The sequence below is a fragment of the Salvia miltiorrhiza genome, chromosome 7 (genome assembly GCF_028751815.1).
Source record: "Salvia miltiorrhiza cultivar Shanhuang (shh) chromosome 7, IMPLAD_Smil_shh, whole genome shotgun sequence".
Taxonomy (NCBI): domain Eukaryota; kingdom Viridiplantae; phylum Streptophyta; class Magnoliopsida; order Lamiales; family Lamiaceae; genus Salvia; species Salvia miltiorrhiza.
The window spans coordinates 56615520-56640358 of record NC_080393.1 but is presented as its reverse complement, the minus strand read 5'-3'; the positions used below and the strand labels follow the sequence as shown (position 1 = coordinate 56640358).

The 24839-nt window shown below is 38.6% G+C and overlaps 1 protein-coding gene and 1 pseudogene across 1 annotated transcript; one reads left to right on the top strand and one right to left on the bottom strand.

Annotated features, from left to right (window-relative positions):
* The first annotated feature begins 10232 nt into the window (after window positions 1-10232).
* LOC130994871 (uncharacterized) lies at window positions 10233-12521 on the top strand. The gene is made up of 2 exons (XM_057919981.1): window positions 10233-10474; window positions 10647-12521. Exons 1-2 carry the CDS (start codon window positions 10250-10252, stop codon window positions 11757-11759), a joined length of 1338 nt encoding a protein of 445 aa, XP_057775964.1. The 5' UTR covers window positions 10233-10249; the 3' UTR covers window positions 11760-12521.
* A 251-nt stretch (window positions 12522-12772) lies between these two features.
* Window positions 12773-24839, bottom strand: part of LOC130994792 (putative late blight resistance protein homolog R1A-10) — a 41814-nt pseudogene continuing 29747 nt past the window's right edge.

Below are 24839 nucleotides of genomic sequence, written 5' to 3'. Positions count from 1 at the left end.
CGCGGTTCCAGCCACCAGCCGACAACCACTCGCCGGCCGCCGACCTCGTCCAGCAACGCCATTATTCCAGCCGCTGACCTCCTCCTCCGCTTTCCTCCCTTCTTTCAACTCCCTCCTCTCAACTCTCAAGCTGTCCTCCGCGCACCGGCACCGCCCAGCCGCTTGATATCCATGGATAGTTTCGTGGGTAGCAACCACTATCCATTTAGTTCGTGGGTATGGGTATGGATAGTCACTATCCGTACCCGTCGTACCCGATTGCCATCCCTAATTATGACCTCACAATTGCTATTCCATTGCAAATCAGCGTGTATTCTGTTTGAGAATAGTTTGAATGGAATTATATATGTAATACAAGCTTGAAAAGTAAGGCCAAATCAATTTGTGTTGAGCTATGCACACATATACAACTCAATGATGAAGTAATATACAAAGAATGTGATAAAATATGATCTTGTGTGTGAGTTTGGTATTAGTGCAAGGTATGGTGATTTAAGTGGCAAATAGCAATGGCAATCATGAAGTGACATACTATAATAAATCAGAGAAGACTGTTTGGGGTCTGCAGCAATTGCTCACTAAAGTGATGAAAGCACTACTAGCATATCACTCCCTCCGTCCCGCCAAATATGAGTCGTTTTCAATGCCAACTGGTTTGGGATGATGAGAAGCGGAACGACCTTCATTTGATGGGAAGGACGCAGGGGTTTGTACCGTGCATGGTTTGCCAATCGCCACCACGCCTAGAAGCAGGAGGCCCCCAATGGATTTCTATCATGCTGGAGCATCACTAGGATATTAGTTGGATTTATTGTTTAATCAATTATGAATTTGTATGAGATTAGTTGAATATTACTTTCAAGTTCGTTTGTTGGATACATTAGTAGATTTAGTAGATGATTTTCTAAAATATTGGATTGTTGTTGGATTTTGAGGAATATTGAATTATTTGATATTTAAAATTATTGTAATTTGGTATATTGATGTTTATAAAGGTTTTTAGAAAGTTTTCAAATTTTTTTTTTTAAAAAATACATAAATAGCGATGGAACTACGGCATAATTATGATAAAATAGAGGTAAGTTTCTGCTACGGAATTAGCGACGGAATAATTCTGTCGCTAGCGCTTGGACAACCAAATGACAACCACAATTTTAGCGACGGAATTTTCCGTCACTAATTCCGTCGTTAACCTAACGACAGCCATATTTTCCGTCGTTAAGTATTTAGCGACCATGATTCTAGATTCGGAGAAATTCCGTCGTTATTCCGTCGCTAGTAGGATTTAGCTACGGAGTTTATAGGTTTAGTGATGGAAAATTCCGTCGCTAATTGACAATTTTTTTGTAGTGACTACCGTCTTGACGTGCTCACTGTTGGAATCGATGAGTCCTGGAGGCTTGTCGAGGTTCACCACCTCCCCGACCATGTCAGGCGATGTCTCCTCGACAAGACTCCGTTGACTAGTGAAGGTTTCGTGCACTAGGGAAGGGGGAGATACTGTGTGATGTTGGATGTGGAGACGGAGATCATTACACTGAGTGAAGCCCCTTATCAGTACCATGAAAGCGACTATTATTATTATCTGTCAACTGGGAGGTGTCTGCCACTCCTAGTTGCGTGTGGTGTGGTGATTTGTCGTGGGAGGTTTGGGAGATGAAGGCAGAGACGGGCGAGTGGAGGAAGGCGCTACCCAAGGTCGACTTGGGATCTCAGAAATGCAGGATTCAACAGTTAGCTCCTGAAGATGGTGCAGTTCTTGAGCCACTTGGTTGGGTTAAATATCCACAGGTTTTGGCCTTCTATTTTGGCGAGATTCATTTTTGGAGGCATTGCATTTTGTACAATCTTGAAACGCATCAACTCCACTCCATAGAGCTACCGTAATCCTATGAATCTTTTTCCGCATAAGAATAGTCTAATATGGCTAAGTTAAAAGAGTATTACTCCCTCCATCCACTAATTCATGACCTAAGGAGCAAAACACGGGTTTTAAGAAAAAAATGTATTTTTATTAGTTGAGTGGAGAAAGGGACCCACAATTAATGTATTGTTTATTAGTTGAGTGGAGAAAAAGTGTATTATTTTGGGACCCACCAATTAAATATAAATAAAAACTTACTAAAAATGGATAGGCCTTGAGTTGGTGGACGTCCCAAAAAGGAAAGAAGGCCTTGAATTAGTGGACGGAGGGAGTAATTAGTAACGTTATTGTTTCTATTTGGAAAATCATACTCTTCACAATAAAAATATTCAATTACTCATCTTATCAATCATGTAAAGTAAATGCTCAAAATAGTGGTAGTTCGAAGGATAACTCATGTACACCATAACATTACAAGCTTAAAAGTAAGACGCTCATTTTCCCAATAACTCATGTGCAAGGATAACTCATGTACACCATAACATTATCAAACAAGCAAAATATTGGCTTAGATCAATGAAGAGGGTAAACAAACACCAATCATATAATCAGTTGAGCTATGCACATATATAACTCAATCATGAAGTAATATACAAAGAAGATTGTTTGAGGTCTCCAACAATTGGTTCCTCGTTAACGACTGGTTGGCTTTCAAACAGAGATTATACCATGAAATGTGATGAAAGGTCTAGTTCTAGCATGTTATACTCAAATTTGGAATAAGAGAACTTTTTTTTAAATACTTGGAATAGGAGTTGATAAAGCAAATTATATCAAAGCAAAAAACAATTGTTTGTTTAAGCACATGACTTTCCCAACGTGTACTCATTGTTTGTGGTCAACAAGGGGCAATTGGTGATCTAATGTAAGAAAGTTTAAGCACATGACTTTCCCAAAGGATCCAACAGAAAGAGTTGTGATCTAATGTTATAATTTAAAACTAGGGCGATCTCGCCACTAGTTTTAGCCTCCTCTCGGACGACTAAAACAGTAGATTACGGGTCATAATTGCCGTCCCCGGTCAATTTCTAACCTATAACTCCCAATAGCACAAAAGATCAATAAGCCCTCACCCACCTCTCAACCTCCCGGTTTGTTGAGATGATATGTATCAAACTCCTAATCTATTGTAATTATCCTCTCCCAATTCAAATCACAAATTAGAAATGCACAAAAGGTGGCCAACCAATCATACAAGAGATAAATCTAGGACATGAAAAGATAACAATAAGTACAATCAAGATATATATTGAACAAAGAAATCAATCCATTACAAATCCATCTAATCTAATCCCTAAGATAAGAGATTTTAGCCAAGCATACTCATAATAAAAGCAAATCTCAAGTCATAAGAAAACATAAATAAAGATATAGAGAGATAGAGATTCATAGACAAATCCTATAATCTTGATCTTCAATCATGTAGTCTTGATGAGCTCCTTTCCAAGTCTTCCCCTTCTTTCTTAATTTGATTTTTGTGTTGTTCTAATATGTGGAAGAGAGAAAATGGTAGAAATGGAGGCTATGGTTTTGAATTGGAGAGTTGGGGAAGATGAAAAATGTGTGAGAATGGTGAATGGTGGAGATGATAGATATGAGGAATGGGGGGAAAATGGGGTTTTAGGGCTCAAAATCATGACTGGGGCCCACTTGGGGGAAGCTCCGCCCTTTTCCCGCGGTCGCGGCCGCGGGTGGTGACCGCGGGGGTCTTCTGGCGTCGAGGGCGTGTTTTCCGCGGTCACACCCCGCGGCCGCGGGTGGTGACCGCGGGCTACTGGGCTCTTTGCGCAATCTGCTCGTTTTGCTCCGTTCTCCCTCGTCCAGACTCGGATTTGGTCGCAGTTTGCGCTCACGGATTCCTCTCGAGACGTACTTCAATTTCATGTCTTCAAAATCCTCCAATTAGTCCTTGATTTTTCCTGAAAACACTCCAAAAACTATACCAAGCATCAAATCTCAACAAAGCATAACATTAAGGTACAAACAAGCACTCACAAGCAAAACATTAAGGAAAATGACAACAATTCATACGAAAATGAGCTAGGAAAACCATGTTTGTCACTTACTCGACTTTATCAGTTCTATTTGGAGGATCTACTGTTTATTTCATGATCTCCTGGCTACTAGCTAGTATTGATTATTGATTCAAGAGATTATCTAATTGGAGGAGTGGCTTGTTTTAAGATTATTGGGTTAGTGGTGAATAATTATTCATGAAATTGTGTTGGAGATGATAATTAAAATTGTTGTCCTAATCTGTTGTGGAATGTTGGCCCAATTCTCATTAAACATTTTAAGCCTAAACCCGAGCCCAAAATCCCTACCCACTGATTTACCCCGAGTCCCACTAAGTCTTACCCTAATTCCCTCTCTCTCATGCTCCGCCGCTCTCACCTCTCTCCCCCGAAACCCTCCCTCTCCCCCGACCTCTAGTCTCCTGCCCCCTCGAGCTCCCCAAATCCCTTTTTGTCTGATCTTTTTTGTGTTGCCAAAACCTTTTAACTCCACTCCACTCCATTTTTTTATCCCTGCTGCAAGTCTTTTGATAGTAGCAAGTTTCACACACTGTTTTACTCGGAAGGCTCTGCTATTCCTTCTTGAAGTGTCGCCGGATTTCTGTTCGTAGTTTCCTGATTGGTGACTGTGGGTGTGAACTTCGCTCCGATTGATTGCTTGTATCGCCGGATTCCTGACCATCGGATTCTTGTTTGGTGATACTCTGTGTGTGTGCAAGTCATCGGAACTCTGTCCATCAGATTCCTGATCTTGGTGGCTGTGCATGCGAGATCTGAGTGTCGATCTGCATTTCCATCTCCCTTTGCCGTGATCATTGAGGTGCCGGAAGAGCTACTGCCTAGTGTGGGAAAAATCTGAGCCAAAGTGTCCCAATGACACATTTTTCCCACCTCGATTCCTCTGAATACTTTCTTTCTTTCCTTCTTTAAGTTTTACTTTGTTTCTCTTTTACTTACTGTTTTTCTTGTGATTTGTAGGTACTAAGTGGAGAAGAAGAAGGAAGAGAGTCGAGAAGTGGACATTGGCACTTGAGTGTCGAGTGAAGGCGGCAGGTAGGGGTGGGAATTTCGGGATCGGGTAATCGGGTACCCGATACCCGACCCGAAAAAATCGGGTATCGGGTACCCTATACCCGAAAAATTAGGGGTCGGGTTCGGGTTCGGGTATTTAGAGTGCTAAAAAATCGGGTATCGGGTATACCCGAAATACCCGATTTTTTAATTAAATGTATTTAAATTATATAATTAAATTTAATTTTAAAATATCTGAAATTGAAGTCGGTTGAGCCCCTAATTCTCCTTATTCCTTATTTCCCTTAATTCTCCTTCCTTCGCCAATTTCCCTATTTCCCTTCTTCCTTCGCGAGCCCCTCGCTCCTCGCCAGCCCGGCCGCCGCGCCCCTCGCCCACACCAGAGTCCAGCCCTGCCGTCGCCGCAACTCCCACCGCAACCCTCGCTCGTGTCCCCAGTCAGCAATCGCCTCGCCGTTCGCCGCCGCCGCCGCCGCCCGTGTCCCCAGTCAGCAATCGCCGCCGCAGCAGCCGTGCAGATGCAGCCCCGCCGTCGCCGCAACTCCCACCGCAACCCTCGCTTCTTCTTCTTCTTCTTCTTCTTTTTTTTTTTTTAAAAAAATAGTTTTTGAATTTATTTAGTGGGGATTAATGGATCTGTGTGATTATAAAAAAAGAATTATTAGGGTTTTCGAATTTTGTTATGAAAAGATCTGTTATGAACAAGATCTGTTATGAAATATTTTGTTATGAAAAGATCTGTTATGAAAAGAATTATTAGGGTTTTCGCTGGTGATTATAAAACAGCCCCCTCCGGCATGTTCTTTTCTGGATCTGCCTCTTCTCCCACAGCAACAGCGCCGCGCTGCCTCCGAGCTCCAAGCCTCCGACCATCGTCCTCTGCCTCTTCTCCCACCCCTACATTTCTGGATCTGCCTCTTCTCCCACCCCTACATTTCTGGATCTGGACATGCATTTTGATTTTTGGGCATCCAATTCATTAACAGCTCGGGTAAATTCGGGTACCCGAATACCCGATTCGGATACCTGAGTCGGGTATTAGGGTACCCGATTTAGTAATCGGGTTCGGGATCGGGTACTGTTTTTCACCGATTTTCGGGTTCGGGTACCCGATTTTTTCGGGTAGGGTACCCGAACCCGACCCGATTCCCACCCCTAGCGGCAGGACGGTCGGGAACAAAGCGGTGAACCCCCGGCTAGGAGGAGATACCCAACATCAGTATTTTGTATTGATGATATATTGCTGTTCATGATTCTTTTTCCATGATATATTCTTTTTTCTTGTTTTTGTTTAAAGTTTCTCGAATTAATTAATTGAAAAAATCAAATATGTAATTGTATTATACGTAGTTGCTCGACTCAGATTCAAACTGGGTTGAAGTTGAAGGTGTAAGAAATGAACTATAAACATTATACCAGAAAATGTTGCTACCGACTAAAATTCGAAGTAGGTTGAAGGAGTATTATACTCCCTCCGTCCCAATAATGAAGACACACTTCATTTGGGCACGGAGGTTAAGGCGAGATAGTTTAGAAAATAAAGTGTTTGATTAAGAAGTTGATTAGGGGTTTTATTTACTTTTATTTTAATTTATTCTGGTGTAGGTAAATTAGTACTCTCTCTCATCTTCTCCAACCACCACCGCCGCCGGCGCCGGCGCCGATTCCATCTGCTATGCCACCAAAAATCAAACCCAGAAAAGCAAACCACCGAAAATCAAACCACCAAAAATCGAACCCAGAAATCAAATTTAGAAATCGCAGATCATCCAAAAAAATGTCCAAAAAATTGAGCATCGAAAACTGATTCAAAATTAACACTACACGATTTCTGCAACTTTTACAAAAATTGAACAAAGATTCGAGTTTTAAGCGATTCTTGAAAGTTTCGAATCAACCAAGCGAGAAACAGAGTCGTACTCCCCTCTCTCCTTCAGAAGTCGCCGACCATGATAGCCTCTCCCTGAATCCGACGGGTGCTCCCTCTTTTTCAGTCTAGCGGAATCCCTCTTCCCCAAATCGAGCCCTAATTTTTCAAAGCTCAAATCTCAATTTCTCCATTTGCTCTCTCCAATTTTCGCCTAGAGATTCTGCCAATTTTCGCCTAGAGATTCTGCAACATTACGCGGGTGTTGGCAGAAATAGGGCCAGCAAACCCTAGCCCCTTGCCCCCAGATCCGCCGCCCTGCATACCCTAGCCCCCAGATCCGCCGAAGAAGAGAGAGGGATGGGTGGCGGCTGTTCGGCCGGAGAAGGCGGCGGAAGGGAGGAGGAGGCGGCGGCGGCAGACATAGAGGTCTAGAGCGAGAGAGATGAAGGAGAACCGAGAGGGATAGAGAGAGGGGTCGGACAGGGGCGGTCGCGGCGCGACGTCGTGCCTCACCGGCGACGACTTCGCCGAGGAGGAGGAGATGGGGCGGCGGGGATGGGAGTGTTTCAGAAATGGTGCCGAGAAGAGAGAATGAGAGAGGCGGGGATGTGAGTGTTTCAGAAAGGATTTGAGGGAAATACCGTAATTAAGCCACAATTAACTAGCTATTGGAGTGCCCTAATTATTTCCATATATGGAAATGTGTCTTCATTATTGGGACAGCCCATTAAGGAAAGTGTGTCTTCATTATTGGGACGGAGGGAGTACATAATACTAATATACTATGACGAAATGCTACAACCGATGCATATAGATCAATGAAATTTTTTACTAGGTATATATTTATATTAATTGTAACGTAAATATTAAATAATTTTTTTGACTTAATTATATTGAAGAATCTATTCATTTCAAAATTACATCTGAGTATCATTTTATTTAGGTTCTCAAATGATGAAGTTTAATAACAGATAAATGAGAATGATCGGTTTAACCCTTTTATGTAAAATCTGAATAATTGAAGTTTTATATAAATTCTATATATATATATATATGTGTGTGTGTGTGTGTGTGTGTGAGAGAGAGAGAGATATATATATATTAATTGTTTAGATTTTACATTAAATCTATGTGATATATATCTATAGCTATTGATAAGGCTTATAAATAAATATATTCACCCAATAAATTAGTATCTAATAAAAGTAATGAATTAATAGATTTTCTAAAATAATAGATCATCAAATAAAATAATATTAATTATACGTACAACGCATGTTCTTTTTCAAAAAATTAAAATCTATATATATATAAAAGCTCAACCATTAGCATAAATAGTAAGTTATATTTTCCCGCCAAAATCACTTTACTATTTTTAGAATTAATTTTTTTTATTGTAATTTTTAGAAACTATATAGATAATTTTCTATATTATATATATATATATATATATATATAATATATATATAATATAATTTTTTATTCATTTCATCTACTTTAGATTATACAGATATTTGTTTGTTATAATTTTTTTCTATTGATATAATTTATCACACTTTCATAGTTTTTTTCAAAATAAAATGTATGCAATTTCAGGAAATTTAAATGATGTGCTAATACAAAATTAAACTCTTCAATCTACTTTTATTTTTTATTTTTAAAGAAAAATTGATAATGGTTCTCCAATTAATGATTTTCCATTAAGTCATTTTCATAGTTTCTAGGTTGTATTATTATTTTATCTAAATACAAATTTTAAAATTAAACTATATATTCTCTAAAAATAAAAAAGTGCATTAAATATAATATATTACCACTCACGTACACGCGCGCGCACACACAAACACACACACACATATACATATATATATATATATATATGAGTACTATAGTACTATATATATTTCAGTATAAATTTTGTATAAGTTATTTTAATATAATGTGCATATATTATATATCATCTTTAATTTTGCCATGTATGGTTTTGATTTGGACGAAATTAAAATTTAGTGTATTTATATCACAACTTTATATAGTTGAAAAAATACCAAAATTCATTTTAATGTTGCTATCCTTATTAGAGCTATTTTATATAAAAATATAAGTAATTTATAGAATTTTATTTTCTAAATATAATATTCTAAAAATATAATTTTTTTTATTATTTTAATTAAATAAGTATCACCGTGCATCGCACGGGAATAATACTAGTTAGATATGAAGACGGTTACAATCCAAATCTAAACTTAATAAGCGATTTTTCAAAGCGAGAGCTTTCTTATTCATCCAGTTAAAAATACAAGCAAAGAAGAAGCAATAACTTTGAAATTTTTATCTACATTTGTTTTAAATGGGCAAATTGAAGAAAAAAAATATAAAAGAGGGTTTGGTCTAGGGATGACAATTTACCCGTGGGTAATAGATATCTGTGAAAATCGGAGCCTATTAGGGTGGGTTTGAGAGCATTTGATATCCACGGATAGCTTCGTGGTTGTAATTCACTATCCATTTAGTTCGTGAGCATGAGTTTGAATACTTACTATCCATACCAGCAAAACCCATTTACCCGCCAAAAATATCCGGGAAAATACCCATCAATTATCCGTGAAATACCCACAAAAAAAATCCTAAAGATTTTGGCTTTAAATATATGTTTGAGATATGGATTTAAACTTTGTTATTTGTGAATTTCAACATGGATGAAAGATGTGGATCTGAACTATGTTATTTTTGTTGATTTTTTTTTGTATTAAATTTTTTGCAAATTTATACTCCCTCCGTCCACTAATTGTTGGCCTAGGAGGCAAAACACGGATTTTAAGAAAAGTGTAGTGAGTGGACAAAGTGATCCACAAAATATATTGTTTATTAGTTTAGTGGAGAAAGGGACCCACAAAGTGTATTGTTTATTAGTTGAGTGGAGAAAAATTGTATTGTTTATTGGGACCCACCAATTAAAAAATTATAAAGACTTACTATAAATGGGTAGGACATAAATTGGTGGACGGACCAAAAAGGAAAGTAGGCCAACAATTAGTGGACGGAGGGAGTATTTAAATTCTGTTTCGCGAGTATCGAATGGATAGTGGGTGGCGGGTATACGACGGATAGCGGATGGTCGATACCCGACGGATAGCGGGTTGCCGGATACCCGACGGGTGGCGGGTATCAGTGGGTGGCGGGTTTGAATAACCATCTGATATCCATGAATAGTTTCGTGGTTAAAAACCACTATTTATCTAGTTCGTGGGTATGAGTATAAATAGTCACTATCTGTACTCGTCGTATCCGATTGCCATCCTTAGTTCGGCCAGCAATCTATTTGAATTTCCTTCTTCGTCTTCACTAAGCAAGCGGCGACGGCGTGAATGATGGAGAATAGGGCTATAGTTATCTAATTAGAATAGAATGGGCCATGTTTTGGGTTTTAGGTTTATTTCGGTTAGGGCGGGAAACTGCTGTATTTATTTAGGTTCTCCGCCGCGGCATTCTACACACTTCACTGGAAATAGAAAAGCTGAAATGCTCCGTACGAAACCAGTCCTCCGCAAGCCGCCGCCTCCGTTGGTGCGCCGCTGCTGCACCGACGGCAGCGTTTCGGATCCCCATTCCGACATTCTTAGTAGACAATCGGTAAGCACTCTCTCCCTCATGTTTTGCCTTGTTTGTTATGCAGATGCCTGTCTTTCAAAATTAGGTTATATATACCTCAAATTCCATATGCATATATGTTTCACCAGAAAATATAGTCTTTGAAATTTAGGTAAGAGTATAACACATGTTTCTGACAATGACATATCTGCAGGAGAGGCCAACAAACATAGAGTCCCTCCCCACAGACCTACTGTTCGAAATTCTCCTCCTATTGCCGGCCGATCATCTCTACATGAGAGCGAGGCTCGTCTGCCGGCGTTGGTGCCACATTATCCGTTCTCATGCCTTCATCAACGCGCACATGCACAGTGCTACCTATGGACTCCTTTTATGGCCCCTAACTGATAATACTCTGCCACTTTATGTAACAGCCGACGCAGACGGTGGAATCCACACATCTGAGCTAAATCACATCTCCGAATTGGGAGTTCTTTTTAACTGCGACGGTTTTGCTCTGGAGATGGCTCTGGGAGATTACTACCGCCTTCAACTTGCGAATCCTGCAACGAAGCAGTTATTCCGACAACCACGACCCCGTGAAGGCCTAAGGTATATCATGGCCCTCTGTGGTTTAGCATACTCTGCAGCTTCATTGGCGCATAAAGTGATTGTACCGTACACTGTTCGCCACTCGCCACCACGCCTACAAACTGACTACGGTCTTGACGTGTTCACTGTTGGAGTCGATGAATCCTGGAGGCACGTCGAGATTCACCACTTACCCGACCATGTCAGGCGATGTCTCCTCCGGAAGGCTCCCTTGACTAGTGAAGGTTTCCTGCACTGGGGATGGGGGAAGTACTGCGCAACGCTGGATGCGGAGACGGAGATCATTTCAGTGAGTGAAGCCCCTTATGAGTACCACGAATGCAACTATAAATATCTGTCAGCTGGGAGGTGTCTGTCGCTCCTGGTTGCGTGTGGGGATCTCTCGTGGGAGGATCTCTCGTGGGAGGTTTGGGTGATGAAGGCAGAGACGGGCGAGTGGAGGAAGGCTCTGCCCAACGTCGACTTGAGAGCTCAGAAATGCAGGATTCAACAGTTTGCTCCTGAAGATGGTCGAGTTCTTATGCCACTTGGTTGGGTTAAATATCCACATGTTTTGGCCTTTCGTTTTAGTGCCCATTTTTTTGGGGAGGAATGGCGGCATTGCATTTTGTACAATCTTGATACGCATCAACTCCACTCCATAGAGCTACCGCAAAACTATACTAAACCTTATGTGGCTTTTCCGCATAAGTATAATCTGATGTGGTTAAGTTAAAAGAGTATTAGAATCGTTATTTTTTATGATCGCTTTGTATAGACAGATTATGACCTCACAATTGCTATTATGCTTGAGAATAGTTTGAATGGAATTATATATGTAATACAAGCTTGAAAAGTAAGGCAAAATCAATTTGAGTTGAGCTATGCACACATATATAACTCAATCATGCAGTAATATACAAAGAAGATTGTTTGAGGTCTCCAACAATGGTAGTCGTCATCTCGGGCAGACATATGACATACGGATGTATATGACATTTCGTGGAAGAATGTGATAAAATATGAGATAATAGCAATGGCAATCATGAAGTCACCTACTATAATAAATCAAAGAAGACTGTTTGGGGTTTGCAGCAATTGGTCACTAAAGTGATGAAAGCACTTCTAGCATATCAATTCCTCCGTCCCGCAAAATATGAGTCGTTTTCAATGCCAACTGGTTTGGGATGATGTGAAGTGGAACGACCTTCATTTGACGGGAAGGATGCAGGGGTTTGTACCGTGCATTGTTTGCCAATTGCCACCACGCCTAGAAACTGACGTGCTCACTGTTGGAATCGATGAGTCCTGGAGGCACGTCGAGGTTCACCACCTCCCCGACCATGTCAGGCGATGTCTCCTCGACAAGACTCCGTTGGCTAGTGAAGGTTTCGACAGGATTCAACAGTTTGCTCCTGAAGGTGGTGGAGTTCGTGAGCCACTTGGTTGGGTTAAATATCCACAGGTTTCCAATAACTCATGTACACCACAACATATCAAACAAGCAAAAAATTAGCTTAGATCAATGAAGAGGGTAAACAAACACCAATCATATCATTAGTTGAGCTATGCACATATATATAACTCAATCATGAAGTAATATATAAAGAAGATTGTTTGAGGTCTCCATCAATTGGTTCCTCGTTAACGACTGGTTGGCTTTCAAACAGAGATTAGCTTTCAAATAGAGATTATACCATGAAATGTGATGAAAGGTCTAGTTCTAGCATGTTCTACTCAAATTTGGAATAAGAGAACTTTTTTTTTAAATACTTGGAATAGGAGTTGATAAAGCAAATTATATCAAAACTAAAAACAATTGTTTGTTTAAGCACATGACTTTCCCAATGTGTACTCATTGTTTGTGGTCAACAAGGGGCAATTGGTGATCTAATGTAAGAAAGTTTAAGCACATGACTTTCCCAAAGGATCCAACAGAAACTAAACGAGTTATTCAAATAGAAAGACTTGTGGATATTGTATACTGGATGATTCTAATAACTTGGCATTGAATATCCCTGTAACTTCAAAGTTGGGACTTGCCAACCTCTGCAGTCTTCTATTCCAAACTTCAGCTCGAACATGAAGCTCTAGTTGGTCTCCTTGCAATTCCTCTTGTTCTTCTACTATCTTTTTCGCTGACATTACCGCTGATTCACTACAATATTTCAAAGTAATTGATTTCAGCGTTGCTATTTCTCCAACTTCTGAAGGGATCTCCTCTAATTCATCTAATCCTAGAAGACGAAGCTCCTGGAGAACTGGAAAGTGGGAGCTCTCTGCCATCGTCCAATTTTTTAGACCACGGCACATGTCCAATTGTAGTAGCTTGAGGCTCCGGAATTGGCCCTCTATAGTGTCCCACTTGCCTGTTTTGAATGTACCACCCCATAATTCTAACTTCTGAAGAAGGGGAAACCACCCTATCTTTTGCAGTATCTCATCCAACTCCACATTATTGAGAATTAACTTCAACTTCTTGAGGGAGTGTGGGAAACTAATCCTCTGCAAATACTCATCATATCCGCGATAGATGCTGCAGTAGAAGTTTTCCAATTTACTCAGACACTCAAGATAGCTTAAACAGTTTGCTCTCTCCATATCTTCGGAATTGTAAATTAGATGCAATTTCTGGACATTGGGAATTCTTTTAACCACCCCCTCATTCAAATACAAATTATGTACTCCTCTCAGCGTTTGAAGATTCTCCATGATAACCATCTCACTCGGAGGATCTGGGAGAATCAATCCTCCTCTGTCCGTGTGTAAATTCATACACTCGAGATGCCTAAGTTGATGCAAATTCCAAATCTCAATCGGTGCAACAAGTTCATGCCGAGGCTCAACATGAATAATTAACGTAGATAGATTCCAAAGCAAATAATTGATTGAAGACGGGAATGATTGGTACTCAGAATGAAGTCTAACAGCAATGTGCCGTGAGTTCACCAATTGAAAAACATCGCCTAGGAAATGAACACCACCTTCGATAGTCTTATCTCGTCGATGTGTATCTCTATCATATGCTTTGACTGTTCTCAACAATCTAAGGTTGTGAGGCCTTTCAAAGTTTATCCCCTCATTACATATTATTGAACGAACATGTAACAAAGATCTTGAGACTGCACGTATTACCCTACTTCCAGCATTTTGAAAAACAACCCGACGTTCGTTATCTTTGACTAAAGGAAACTCTCCTATGATACCATAAAACCTCTCCTTTTCAACTTCTTTCAAGCACATGTCCCTCAATAAATCATGAAGCTTACAAAACTTTACATTTCCACTCAACCCCAACTCATCAACCAAAATCAGATTTCTATCTACCAACTCCTTCAAGTACTCTTTTGCTATTGTTTCCAAACATTTTCCACTCACGGGTTTCAAAAATCCTTCAGAAACCCATAGCTTCTTCAGCATTGAGGCACGGATTGAACGATCTTCCTCAAAAACACCCATATACAAAAAACATGGCTTCAAATAGTTGGGCAGATAGGTATAGCTCAATTTCAATATTTTCAAGCAAAATTCATCATTATTTGTAATGACAATTGAATTTAAATTTTGCTCTATGCGCACCCAATATTCTCTCTTACGCTCAGATTTTGCCAAAAGACCTCCAATTGTAGCAATTGATAAAGGAAGCCCTTTACAATTTGCTACAATTTTCTTTCCAATATCTTCCAACTCAGGAGGAAAACTTTCTCCCCCAAACACAGTGTTGGTGAACAAATCCCAACAACTAGCCTCATCTAAAAATTTCATACCAACGCCATAAGACTCACCCAGATGCAAATTCAAGTTTGACATCCTGGTTGTTACTATTATTCGACTCCCATCATTGCAATCAGGAAAGGAAGACCTGATCTTGTCCCACACCTCCATACTCCACATATCATCCATAATTATGAGATACCTCCTACCCCATAAATACTGGTATAGTTTTAATCCCAATTCTCCCTCACTCAGATCATCACTACCTGAATTTCCACTTACTTGGGAAAGAACTTCTCTAAGGGTTTCTCTAACATTATAAGTTTGAGAAATTGTAGTCCAACCACAAATATCAAAATGTTCTTTAACAAGCGCATGCTGAAATACATGTCGGGCAAGAGTGGTCTTACCAATCCCGCCCATCCCCATAATTGGGATGATTTGACGACTCAGTTGACCTCCGGTGAGCTTATCCAGCACTTCAAGTAACACCTCATCGAAGCCCACCATCATGCTTTCCTTCACAGTGGAAGAGGAACCAGCATGAGTTGAGGAGACCTTTCTCTGCATTTGATCAGCTCCGGTTGCAATCTCCATGGCTTCCTTCTTGATCAAATTCATTTCTTCTATCACTTGTTGTAAATCGTGATAGAAGTCCTCCTCAATAGCTGCAATCCCCAGCGTGATGATTATATCGCCAATAATTCTGGATCTGTTATGAATTTGAAGCACAATTTGGGATTCGATGACATCCTCAGCTGCATAAACTGCATCAGCAATGCGACGCTCCAATGGATCCGCTTCATGGTCATCCACAACTGGGGAAATATAAGCATCAAGAAAATCCTGCAAGAAGGTAACGTTTTCAGTGAGAGATTCAACTTGCTTTTTGTGGATAGAAATTGGAGGGGAAGGATGTTTTTCAAGGCGATCTATGATATGCATAAGAGAAACCAGAGCTCCGTAAGCCGCCATGATTAACACTTTGAAAAATGTATATATTTATGGGAAGTGTGAATGAAAATATCTGATACTAATATTTGAGAGGTGAAAGAAGGCAATTAGCTAATCAGGTATTATGATTCCACAATTGAGATTTGAAACTTTTTATAGTAGATACAGATGAACAAGTTATGTGCAACATTATTGAAATCAATAAAATAAGCTGCAGTTGTTGGATTCAAACTTTTTTATATGTGCACCTAACGTGGCTTGCTTATAATTATAGAGGTTAAGTCAACATGGAATATTTAAATGTGCTGCAGTTGTCTGAATAACCACGTCGCTCTTAAAATATAACCACTGCCATTAATTAATTCAATTAATTACATGTTTGCTGCTAATCAAACTTATTGCTGGTGTTTGATGTCGACTTTCACCAGCATCGATGAAAAATCGATGATTTAATTAGTTTATGATGCGAAGCAGTCCTTTCATTGATGAAATAATGAAAAGATTAAGATATTTTGATAAACTAGCAGAAAGAAATATAAATATAGATATAATATTAGCATATTTAAATTTTTTATTATCAATTGGTCTACTTGCGATTGTTTATACTTGCCATTTTTCTAGCTTATTATAATGGAAAAATTAAGATATTTTGATCAACTTGGATGAGAGCTTATATTGTACGCATTAATAGACTATACTAAGGACATGTTTGATAACCCTAGATAAAATAAGATAGATAAATAATCATGTCTTATCTAAACATTTGATAGCAATATTGGTTAATAAGAAGACCCGCGCGCATTAAGCAAGAGATCCGCTCTTATATCACTGTTCCACTGAAAACTTTAATATCTCATCTCCCCTGATATTATTTATCTAAGTTTTATTTATCACTCTTTATCTCAATTTATATATCAAACACATCAAGGGTATCCACTATAGAGAGCCAAGGTGGGCTCTTAAAAGTGCTCCCCACCATTTAAGAGCCCACCTTCCACTATTGGATAACCAACACTCACCACTTAAATTTTGTATTTAATTTTAGTGTTGTTTATAATTAAAATTAATATTAAATTTAACAACTTAAATTCATTAAAATAAAAATTTAAAACTACATTTATTGAAAAATAAAAATGCATTACAATAAAAATAATAATGAAAAATTACAATGAAAAATTCAACAGGATCGATGATGACTAAACTTTTAAATCAAATATAAAGTTGTGAAAGAAAGAAGCTTTAAATTAGCTTTACTTATTATATCCCCTCTAAATACTTGTTTTAACGGAGATGTGTAATTATAAAGATATTCGTTTAATAATTTGATTTTTCTTGATAATTATCTTAGTAGAAATACTTAATTTAACCATAGTAATTTATGCAATTATAATATTTGTAGTCTCTAACTTTGATCCAAATTAATTTGATCAGCTTTAAAGCATTATGTCACTTAAAAATAAATCGAAAAATATGAAAAAACAATTAGAATTTTTTTTTGAAAGGCCAAGATAAAAATATATACTCTCTCCGTCCCACGAATCTTGACACGTATTCCATTTTGGGCTGTCCCACGAATCTTGACATGCTTCTAAATATAGTAACAACTATTACATACTCTCTCCTACTTTATCACTTTATTACATTTTCTCTCATACTTAAGTAATTTTTTCTCTCCTACTTTATCACTTGTATTTTTTATTACCTACACACTTAAAACACTAATAATCTACAACTTCTTAATTTTTGTGCCAAAACCAAACGTGTCAAGATTTTTGGGACGGAGGGAGTATAAATGAAGAGTACAAGGGCTACTCAATCCTATTTATCAATTCTATTTGGAGGATCTACTGTTAATTTCATGATCTACCTACTACTAGCTAGTATTGATTATTAATTCATGAGATTATCTAATTGGAGGAGCGGCTTGTTTTAAGAGAGAGTATTAGGTTAGTGGTGAATAATTATTCATGAAATTGTGTTGGAGATGATAAAATTGTTGATCCTAATCTGCAATTTGTTTTGATGATATATTCCTGTTGATGATTTTTTTTCTTCTTCCATGATATCTTCTTTTTTCTTGTTTTTGTTTAAAGTTTATCGAATTAATTAATTGAAAAAATCAAATATGTAATTGTATTATACGTAGTTGCTCGACTCAGATTCAAAGTGGGTTGAAGGTGTAAGAAATGAAACTATAAACATTATACCAAAAAATGTTGGAACCGACTCAAATTCGAAGTAGGTTGAAGGAGTATTATAATTTATACATGATACGAATTAGGAAGCACACTAGTTCTACTTATTACGCTCAAGTTATAAATAGAGGGTTTCTTTTTCAAATTAGAGAAAGAAGAAAAAGAGAGCATAAAAATATACATGATCAGGAGATGATAAGATTGTTCATATATATACTACAGTAAATACTCAATAAACATATATACTACCTCTTTGATCTTTCAAACAATCAACCAATGAATCGAATAATGCACCAAACAGAAACAAAACTCTCAAGAAGAAGCACATATAAAAGGTAATTTAAAGAATCCAACCACTTATTTTGAACCATGATCCTATATATATGGTACTCTTAAACAATCCATCTCATAAAAAGTTGAGAATATCATCCTTGAAAATGGTTCAAACTCTAAGTGGCTTGTTTAACCTAGGGTTATAGGCGTGTATTATTCCTATAAGAATATGAATATATTTCTTTTGTCTACCAGACGTATCACACGAAAACCCACAAAAACACAAGAGAGAAAACACTATAGAATTCAATCAGAGATTTCCTAGCTTTCGATGATTGAATGGTGCATCAGGAATTGTTCCTGTATCGAATCTACAATATACGTAGATACCATAGTAGTAGATTCAACTGCATCGAATCTGCAATATACGTAAATACCATAGTAGTGGATTCAACTGCAGGATTGCCTAAAAGAATTGCTACAAGATACATGACTATATATGATAAACATTCTACACCAAATAATCTAATCTTAACCTAAGCATACCAGGCTATTCTTATGCACAAACCCAATGTACCATGAAGAGGAGTATGGTAATTCAGTGGAGTTGATTTCATGTGTATCAAGATTGTAGAAAATACAAGTGCGACTCTCACCACGAAAACGCAAGGCCAGAACCTCAGGGTATATAACCCAACCAATAGGCTCCAAGATTTGATTTTTACCTGCTGAAGCAAGCTGTTGAAGCCTGCACTTTTGAGATCCCATCTTAATGTTGGGAAGCACCTTCCTCCATTCACCAGTTTCCGATTTCATCGCCCAAACATCCCACGAGAAATCTTTGTTGTCGCCAGCCAACATTGATAGGAACGTCCCCGTTGACAGAAAATACCATCTCTTTCCCCCTAAATAAGCTGTAGAAATTGGAATTATACTCTTTGTAAGGATCTCAGTCTCAATATCCAATGTCAAGACGATTCTTCGATAATCACACATCCAATTAGTGTATGAAACCTTCTGTAACGAACGGACGTGTAGACAAAAGAAATTCCACATTACATCCATGCACGCTGTCAATCGCAACATGTCTCCAAGAGTTATCGACTCCAAAAGTCAGTATGCCGATCGAGATGAATCTGTTTGAACTTCCAAAATGGTGAAGTCAATTTATACTTCATGGAACGTGGAGCAAATGCCATACCAAATAGATCAAGACGCGATGGAGTTTGAGGCAATGAAGGGGGATAATGAATGATTGCTTTGTTGCGGGATTTATAATGTATGGATATTTAAGAATGTCGTGTACCTCTATGCACAAACCATTGCAACAGTTTATTAACTTGCCTCTGTATAAGTAAGTGAACTCAGATGTCTCAATTCGGCCGCCTTGCGTTGCAGTGATGAGAATTGGATGATGGCCGCCCCACACTTCACGGAAGCAGAGAAGAAGTCCATATGTAGAATGCTGAATTTGTGTGTCGACAAAATCATAAGAATGGATAATGTGGTACCACCTGCGGCACACAAGCCTTACTCTGTCGTAGAGATGATGAGCCGGCAGACGCACGAGGATGTTGGATAAGAGCTCGCTGGGGAGGGACTCTATGTTCGTCGGCCTCACCCTTTTACACCTCCTCAAATAATAAGGCCGACTTCTAGAGTTTTTGTCCCCGACCATCTGCATATTAAAAAATATGGATGTGAGGTTTCGTAGGTTTAGCAAAACTAATCACTATAACATAAAATGCAGGAATCAAATGGAAAGGATTTTTTGAGTTCATTATTTCACTACAAAGCATAGAGTTATATGCAAATCGACGTTTTTAAATGCAGGAGCAACATTTTTATATGTAAAAATTCGATTGGTAAAAGTAGATACAAAAAAATTAAGGTTAGATATATATCTCAAATGGAGAGATGAAGAGATGAAGACGGTTACAATCCACAGATCTAAACTTTTATTAGTAAGCGATTGTTCAAAGTCAAATCTTTTCTTATTCATCCCGTTAAAAACACAAGTAAAGAAGAAGCAATAACTTTAAGATCTTCATCTACCTTTCTTTCAAATGCGCAAATTGAACTAAAAAATATAAAGGAGGGTTGGGTCATGATGAAGATAGAATCGTATAATATATTATATCTTTAATTATTGATTTGTCTTGTTGGTCAAAATTTGTTTCCTTTTTTAGATGTTTAGGGTTTTATTATAAATAAGAGTTTTATTTATGTTTATGAGAGTTGAATTGAGAGTTAAAATGTAGAGGGTGAGATTGTTCCCTTCTCGCGGTGTTCTTCCTGTATTCATGAGTGAATAAACGAATTTACCCTAATTATACGTATTCCGATATACAGTGGTTATCAACGGAGTTCGTATATTTATCAGTATAAAATATATTTCATGCTTCTACCTGCATCAATTGGTATCAGAGCCTTGCTACGCTCCTACGCGATGACTCCCCGTCAATCAACCGTTCAGAATGTTCAGGATTATCTCCATCGTGACGAAGACCTTCTGTCTCAACAATTCAAGGAGTTATGAGAACATAATCGAGAGATCTTTGACTTCCTACACGGTCAATATGATCGACCATATGCAGAACATCATCAAGGACCTTTCCGATTCAAGGACGAATCGTTTCAAGGATGGAGAGAACGATGAAGATAGAATCGTATAATATATTATATTTTTAATTATTGATTTGTCTTATTGGTCAAGTTAGTTTGTTTCATTTTAGATGTTCAGGGTTTTATTATAAATATGAGTTTTATTTATGTTTTATGAGAGTCGAATTAAGAGTTAAAATGTAGAGGGTGAGATTATTCCCTTATCGCGGTGTTCTTTCAATATTCATGAGTGAATCAACGGATTGTACGTATTGCGGTATACAGTGGTTATCAACGGAGATCGTATATTAATTTATCATTATCAAATATATTTCACGCTTCTACTTGCATCAGGTTACCAATCTATTTGAATTTCCTTGTTCGTCTTCACTAAGCAAGCTTCCATCGCTGCAGCGGCCGCGGCTCGCGGCGGGCTAATTCCTGAAAAAAAACGAGTTTTATGTATAAGGGGCGCCATTTTCCGGTGAGTTGGCGGCTTGAATGATGGAGAATAGGGCTATAGTTATTAATTAAAATTGAATGGGCCATTTTTGGATTTTAGGTTTATTTTGGTTTGGGCCATTTATTTAAGGTTTACTCCGCCGCCGCGTTCTAGACAATTCACCGGAAATAGAAAAGCTGAAATGCTTCGTTCGAAACCCGCCTTCCGCAAGCCACCGCCTCCGCCGGTGCGTCGCTGCTGCGTTTCGGATCCCTATTCCGACATTCTTAGTAGAGAATCGGTAAGCACTCACTCTCCTTCATATTTTGCCTTGTTTCATATGCACTCGCCTCTCTTTCAAAATTAGGTTATATATAACTCAAATTCCATATGCATATATGTTTCACCAGAAAATATATTGTCTTTGAAATTTAGGTAAGAGTATAACACATGTTTCTGACAATGACATATCTGTAGGAGAGGCCAACAAACATAGAGTCCCTCCCCACAGACCTATTGTTCGAAATTCTCCTCCGATTGCCTGCCGATCATCTCTACGAGAGAGCGAGGCTCGTGTGCCGGCGGTGGTACCACATTATTATCCATTCTCATGCCTTCGTCAACGCGCAGATGCACGGTGCTACCTATGGACTCCTTTTGTCATCCCTAGACAATAATGCTCTGCCACTTTATGTAACAGCCGACGAAGACGGTGGAATCCACACATCTGAGATAAATCACACCTCCAAATCGGGAGTTCTTGCTACCTGCAACGGTTTGGTTCTGGAGTTGGAAGCCAAAGGTTACTACTTCCCTCGTCTTGTGGTTGTGAATCCTGCAACGAAGCAGTCATTCCTCCTCCCACCATTCCCTCGAGGCGTAGCCCATGGCCGGATCCATTATGGTTTTGCATACTCTGCAGCTTCCTTGGCGTATAAAGCGATTGCACCGTGCACTGTTCGCCAATCGCCACGACGCCTAGAAACTGACTACGGTCTTCACGTGCTCACTGTTGGAATCGATGAATCGTGGAGGGACGTCGAGGTTCACCACCTCCCCCACCATGTCAGGTCATTTTTCTTCAATAAGTCTCCCTTGACTAGTGAAGGTTTCTTGCATTGGGGAAGCGGGAGGTACTGCGCGACGATGGATGTGGAGACGGAGATCATTACACTGAGTGAAGCCCCTCATCAGTACAATGAACGCGACTATAAATATGTGTCGACTGGGAGGTGTCTGTCGCTCCTAGTTGCGTGTGGGGATCTGTCGTGGGAGGTTTGGGAGATGAAGGCAGAGACGGGCGAGTGGAGGAAGGCACTGCTGCCCAACGTCGACTTGGGAGCTGAGAAATGCAGGATTCAACAGTTTTCTGATCGAGCTCTTGAGCCACTTGGTTGGGTTAAATATCCACAGGTTTTGGCCTTTTATTTTGGCGCTTATTATTGTGAGAAGCAAATATGTCATTGCATTTTCTACAATCTTGATACGCATCAACTCGACTCCATAGAACTACCACGTTCCTATAGTAGAGATCACGATGTTTTTCCTCATAAGAATAATCTGATATGGCTAAGTTAAAAGAGTATTATAATTGTTATTGCTTATATTTGGTTTAGTTAATAGAGTTTGTTTATAGATTATTTGCAGATATTTGATTTTGGCCAAATATTTTGACTTGTAATGTTACCCTTTTGTGTATTGAAGGATGATATAACACTTCGTGAGAGAGAATATTTATGATCACTTTGAATGGACAGATTGTGACCTCACAAATCAGCGTGTATTTTGTTTGAGAATATTTTGAATGGAATTATGTAATACAAGCTCAAAAGCAAAGCAAAACTCAATTTTGTTTGTTCCTTTATATGCTATAACAAAATTTTCATGGAATATATGTCAAGTTAGCACACTGTCACAGATGATACCAACATGATACATTAATCACAACCTATTTATATTTCATACAAATGTAGTGTAGTAGCCCTACCTTATCTATAATATATTTGTTATTAAATAAAGTTGAGATATTAGATTTATCTATAAATATCTGTTTGGTTAGAGATTTTAATAAGTTTCTATAGAATTAATTGACTAGATAAGGTATATAGAGTTTTTCTTTTTATATTATAGAGCCCAATAATAATGTAGTTGGGCCAGTGATTTTATTGGGTAATCAAAGCCCAAATTTTTAATTTGAGATTATAGGGTAAAATAGTACATATATAAATATTTTTTATTATTTATTATATAGGAGGCTATATAGAACAAAAAGAGGGCTAGGAATAGAATCTCCCTTTTATACGAATTTAGTTTTAAATGAGCCCAATAACTGTAGTTGGGCCAGAAGAGTAGGAAGCCCAATTCATCAAGTCTATTATTACTATTAGTAACCCTATTAACCATTTAGGGTTAAATGAGCCCAATAACTGTAGTTGGGCCAGAAGAGTAGGAAGCCCAATTCATCAAATCTATTATTACTATTAGTAACCCTATTAACCTCTAATTATCTGTAATTAGATTCTTACCACAGAAGAGCACGTATCTCTCAACTTTACACTCAGCTACTTCACTCAACCGACTCAAACCTCTATAAATTTAGGTTGCTTTGTTGTTTGGATATTTGCTTTGTAAATATCCAAACAAAGCAAATTTGACTTCTGAAAATGAGACTACTTCACTCAACCGACTCAAACCTCTATAAATGAGTCTCATTTTCCCCCATTCTGCAAATTCCAAACAACAAAGCAAATATCCATCCAATATATACATAATCCCCAGCAGTTATCACACCACGCAATGCAGGTACTATTCTTCCTACTACTCAGTTATCACATCAATTTTCTTTAACATCTACAGTATACATCTATTTACAGAGTTTATAAATCAGAAAATTTCAATAATAGTGTTGGAAATATGGTTTTAATGCCATATCTGGAAATTATTATTTAATTAAATATTTATTATTTAATTAAAATAATGATTGGATGTTAATCTACATCTCGAGTAGATCAACGTGATATACTTGAAGTCTCAAAACCGATTTCCGATGAGTGAGATATTGTATGTCAAAGTTTGGATGTTGAAGAGGGAAAATAACATTTATGCTATGTTATCCCACATTGGAAAACATAGAGATGTTTTTCATGTATAAGAATAGCAAAGCACATGGAGTTAATAAATTGACTTGTGGGCTTGCTAGTGGGCTTGATCTAAGTACTAGCCTCGCGCGCACACACACACGCGCGCCGCCGACGACGATCGATCGATCGGACGGACGGACGGACGGACGACGACGTCGCCGCCGCCGCCGGACGGGCGGGTCGGGTCGGGTCGGGTACGGGCCGCGGCCAAGGACTTGGATCTTGGCAATTGGTGCTTTGGGGTGGTGTTTGGGGCCCAAACTAACTGAATTAATTCCCAAGCCCACAGCAACAGTCACAGCAGCAGAACAAATCAGCAGCAGAAGCTGGAAGCAGAAGCACGCCAGTACGACTTCTGCATGGCAACTTCAGCACGCCAGTACGACTTCTGCGCCCACCGGCCACATCTTCAACCTTCCAGCCGTAGGAGTGGAATTCAATGTACTGTATTCATACTTACCACAAGTCTATAAATAGGCTTGTGGAGAGCATGC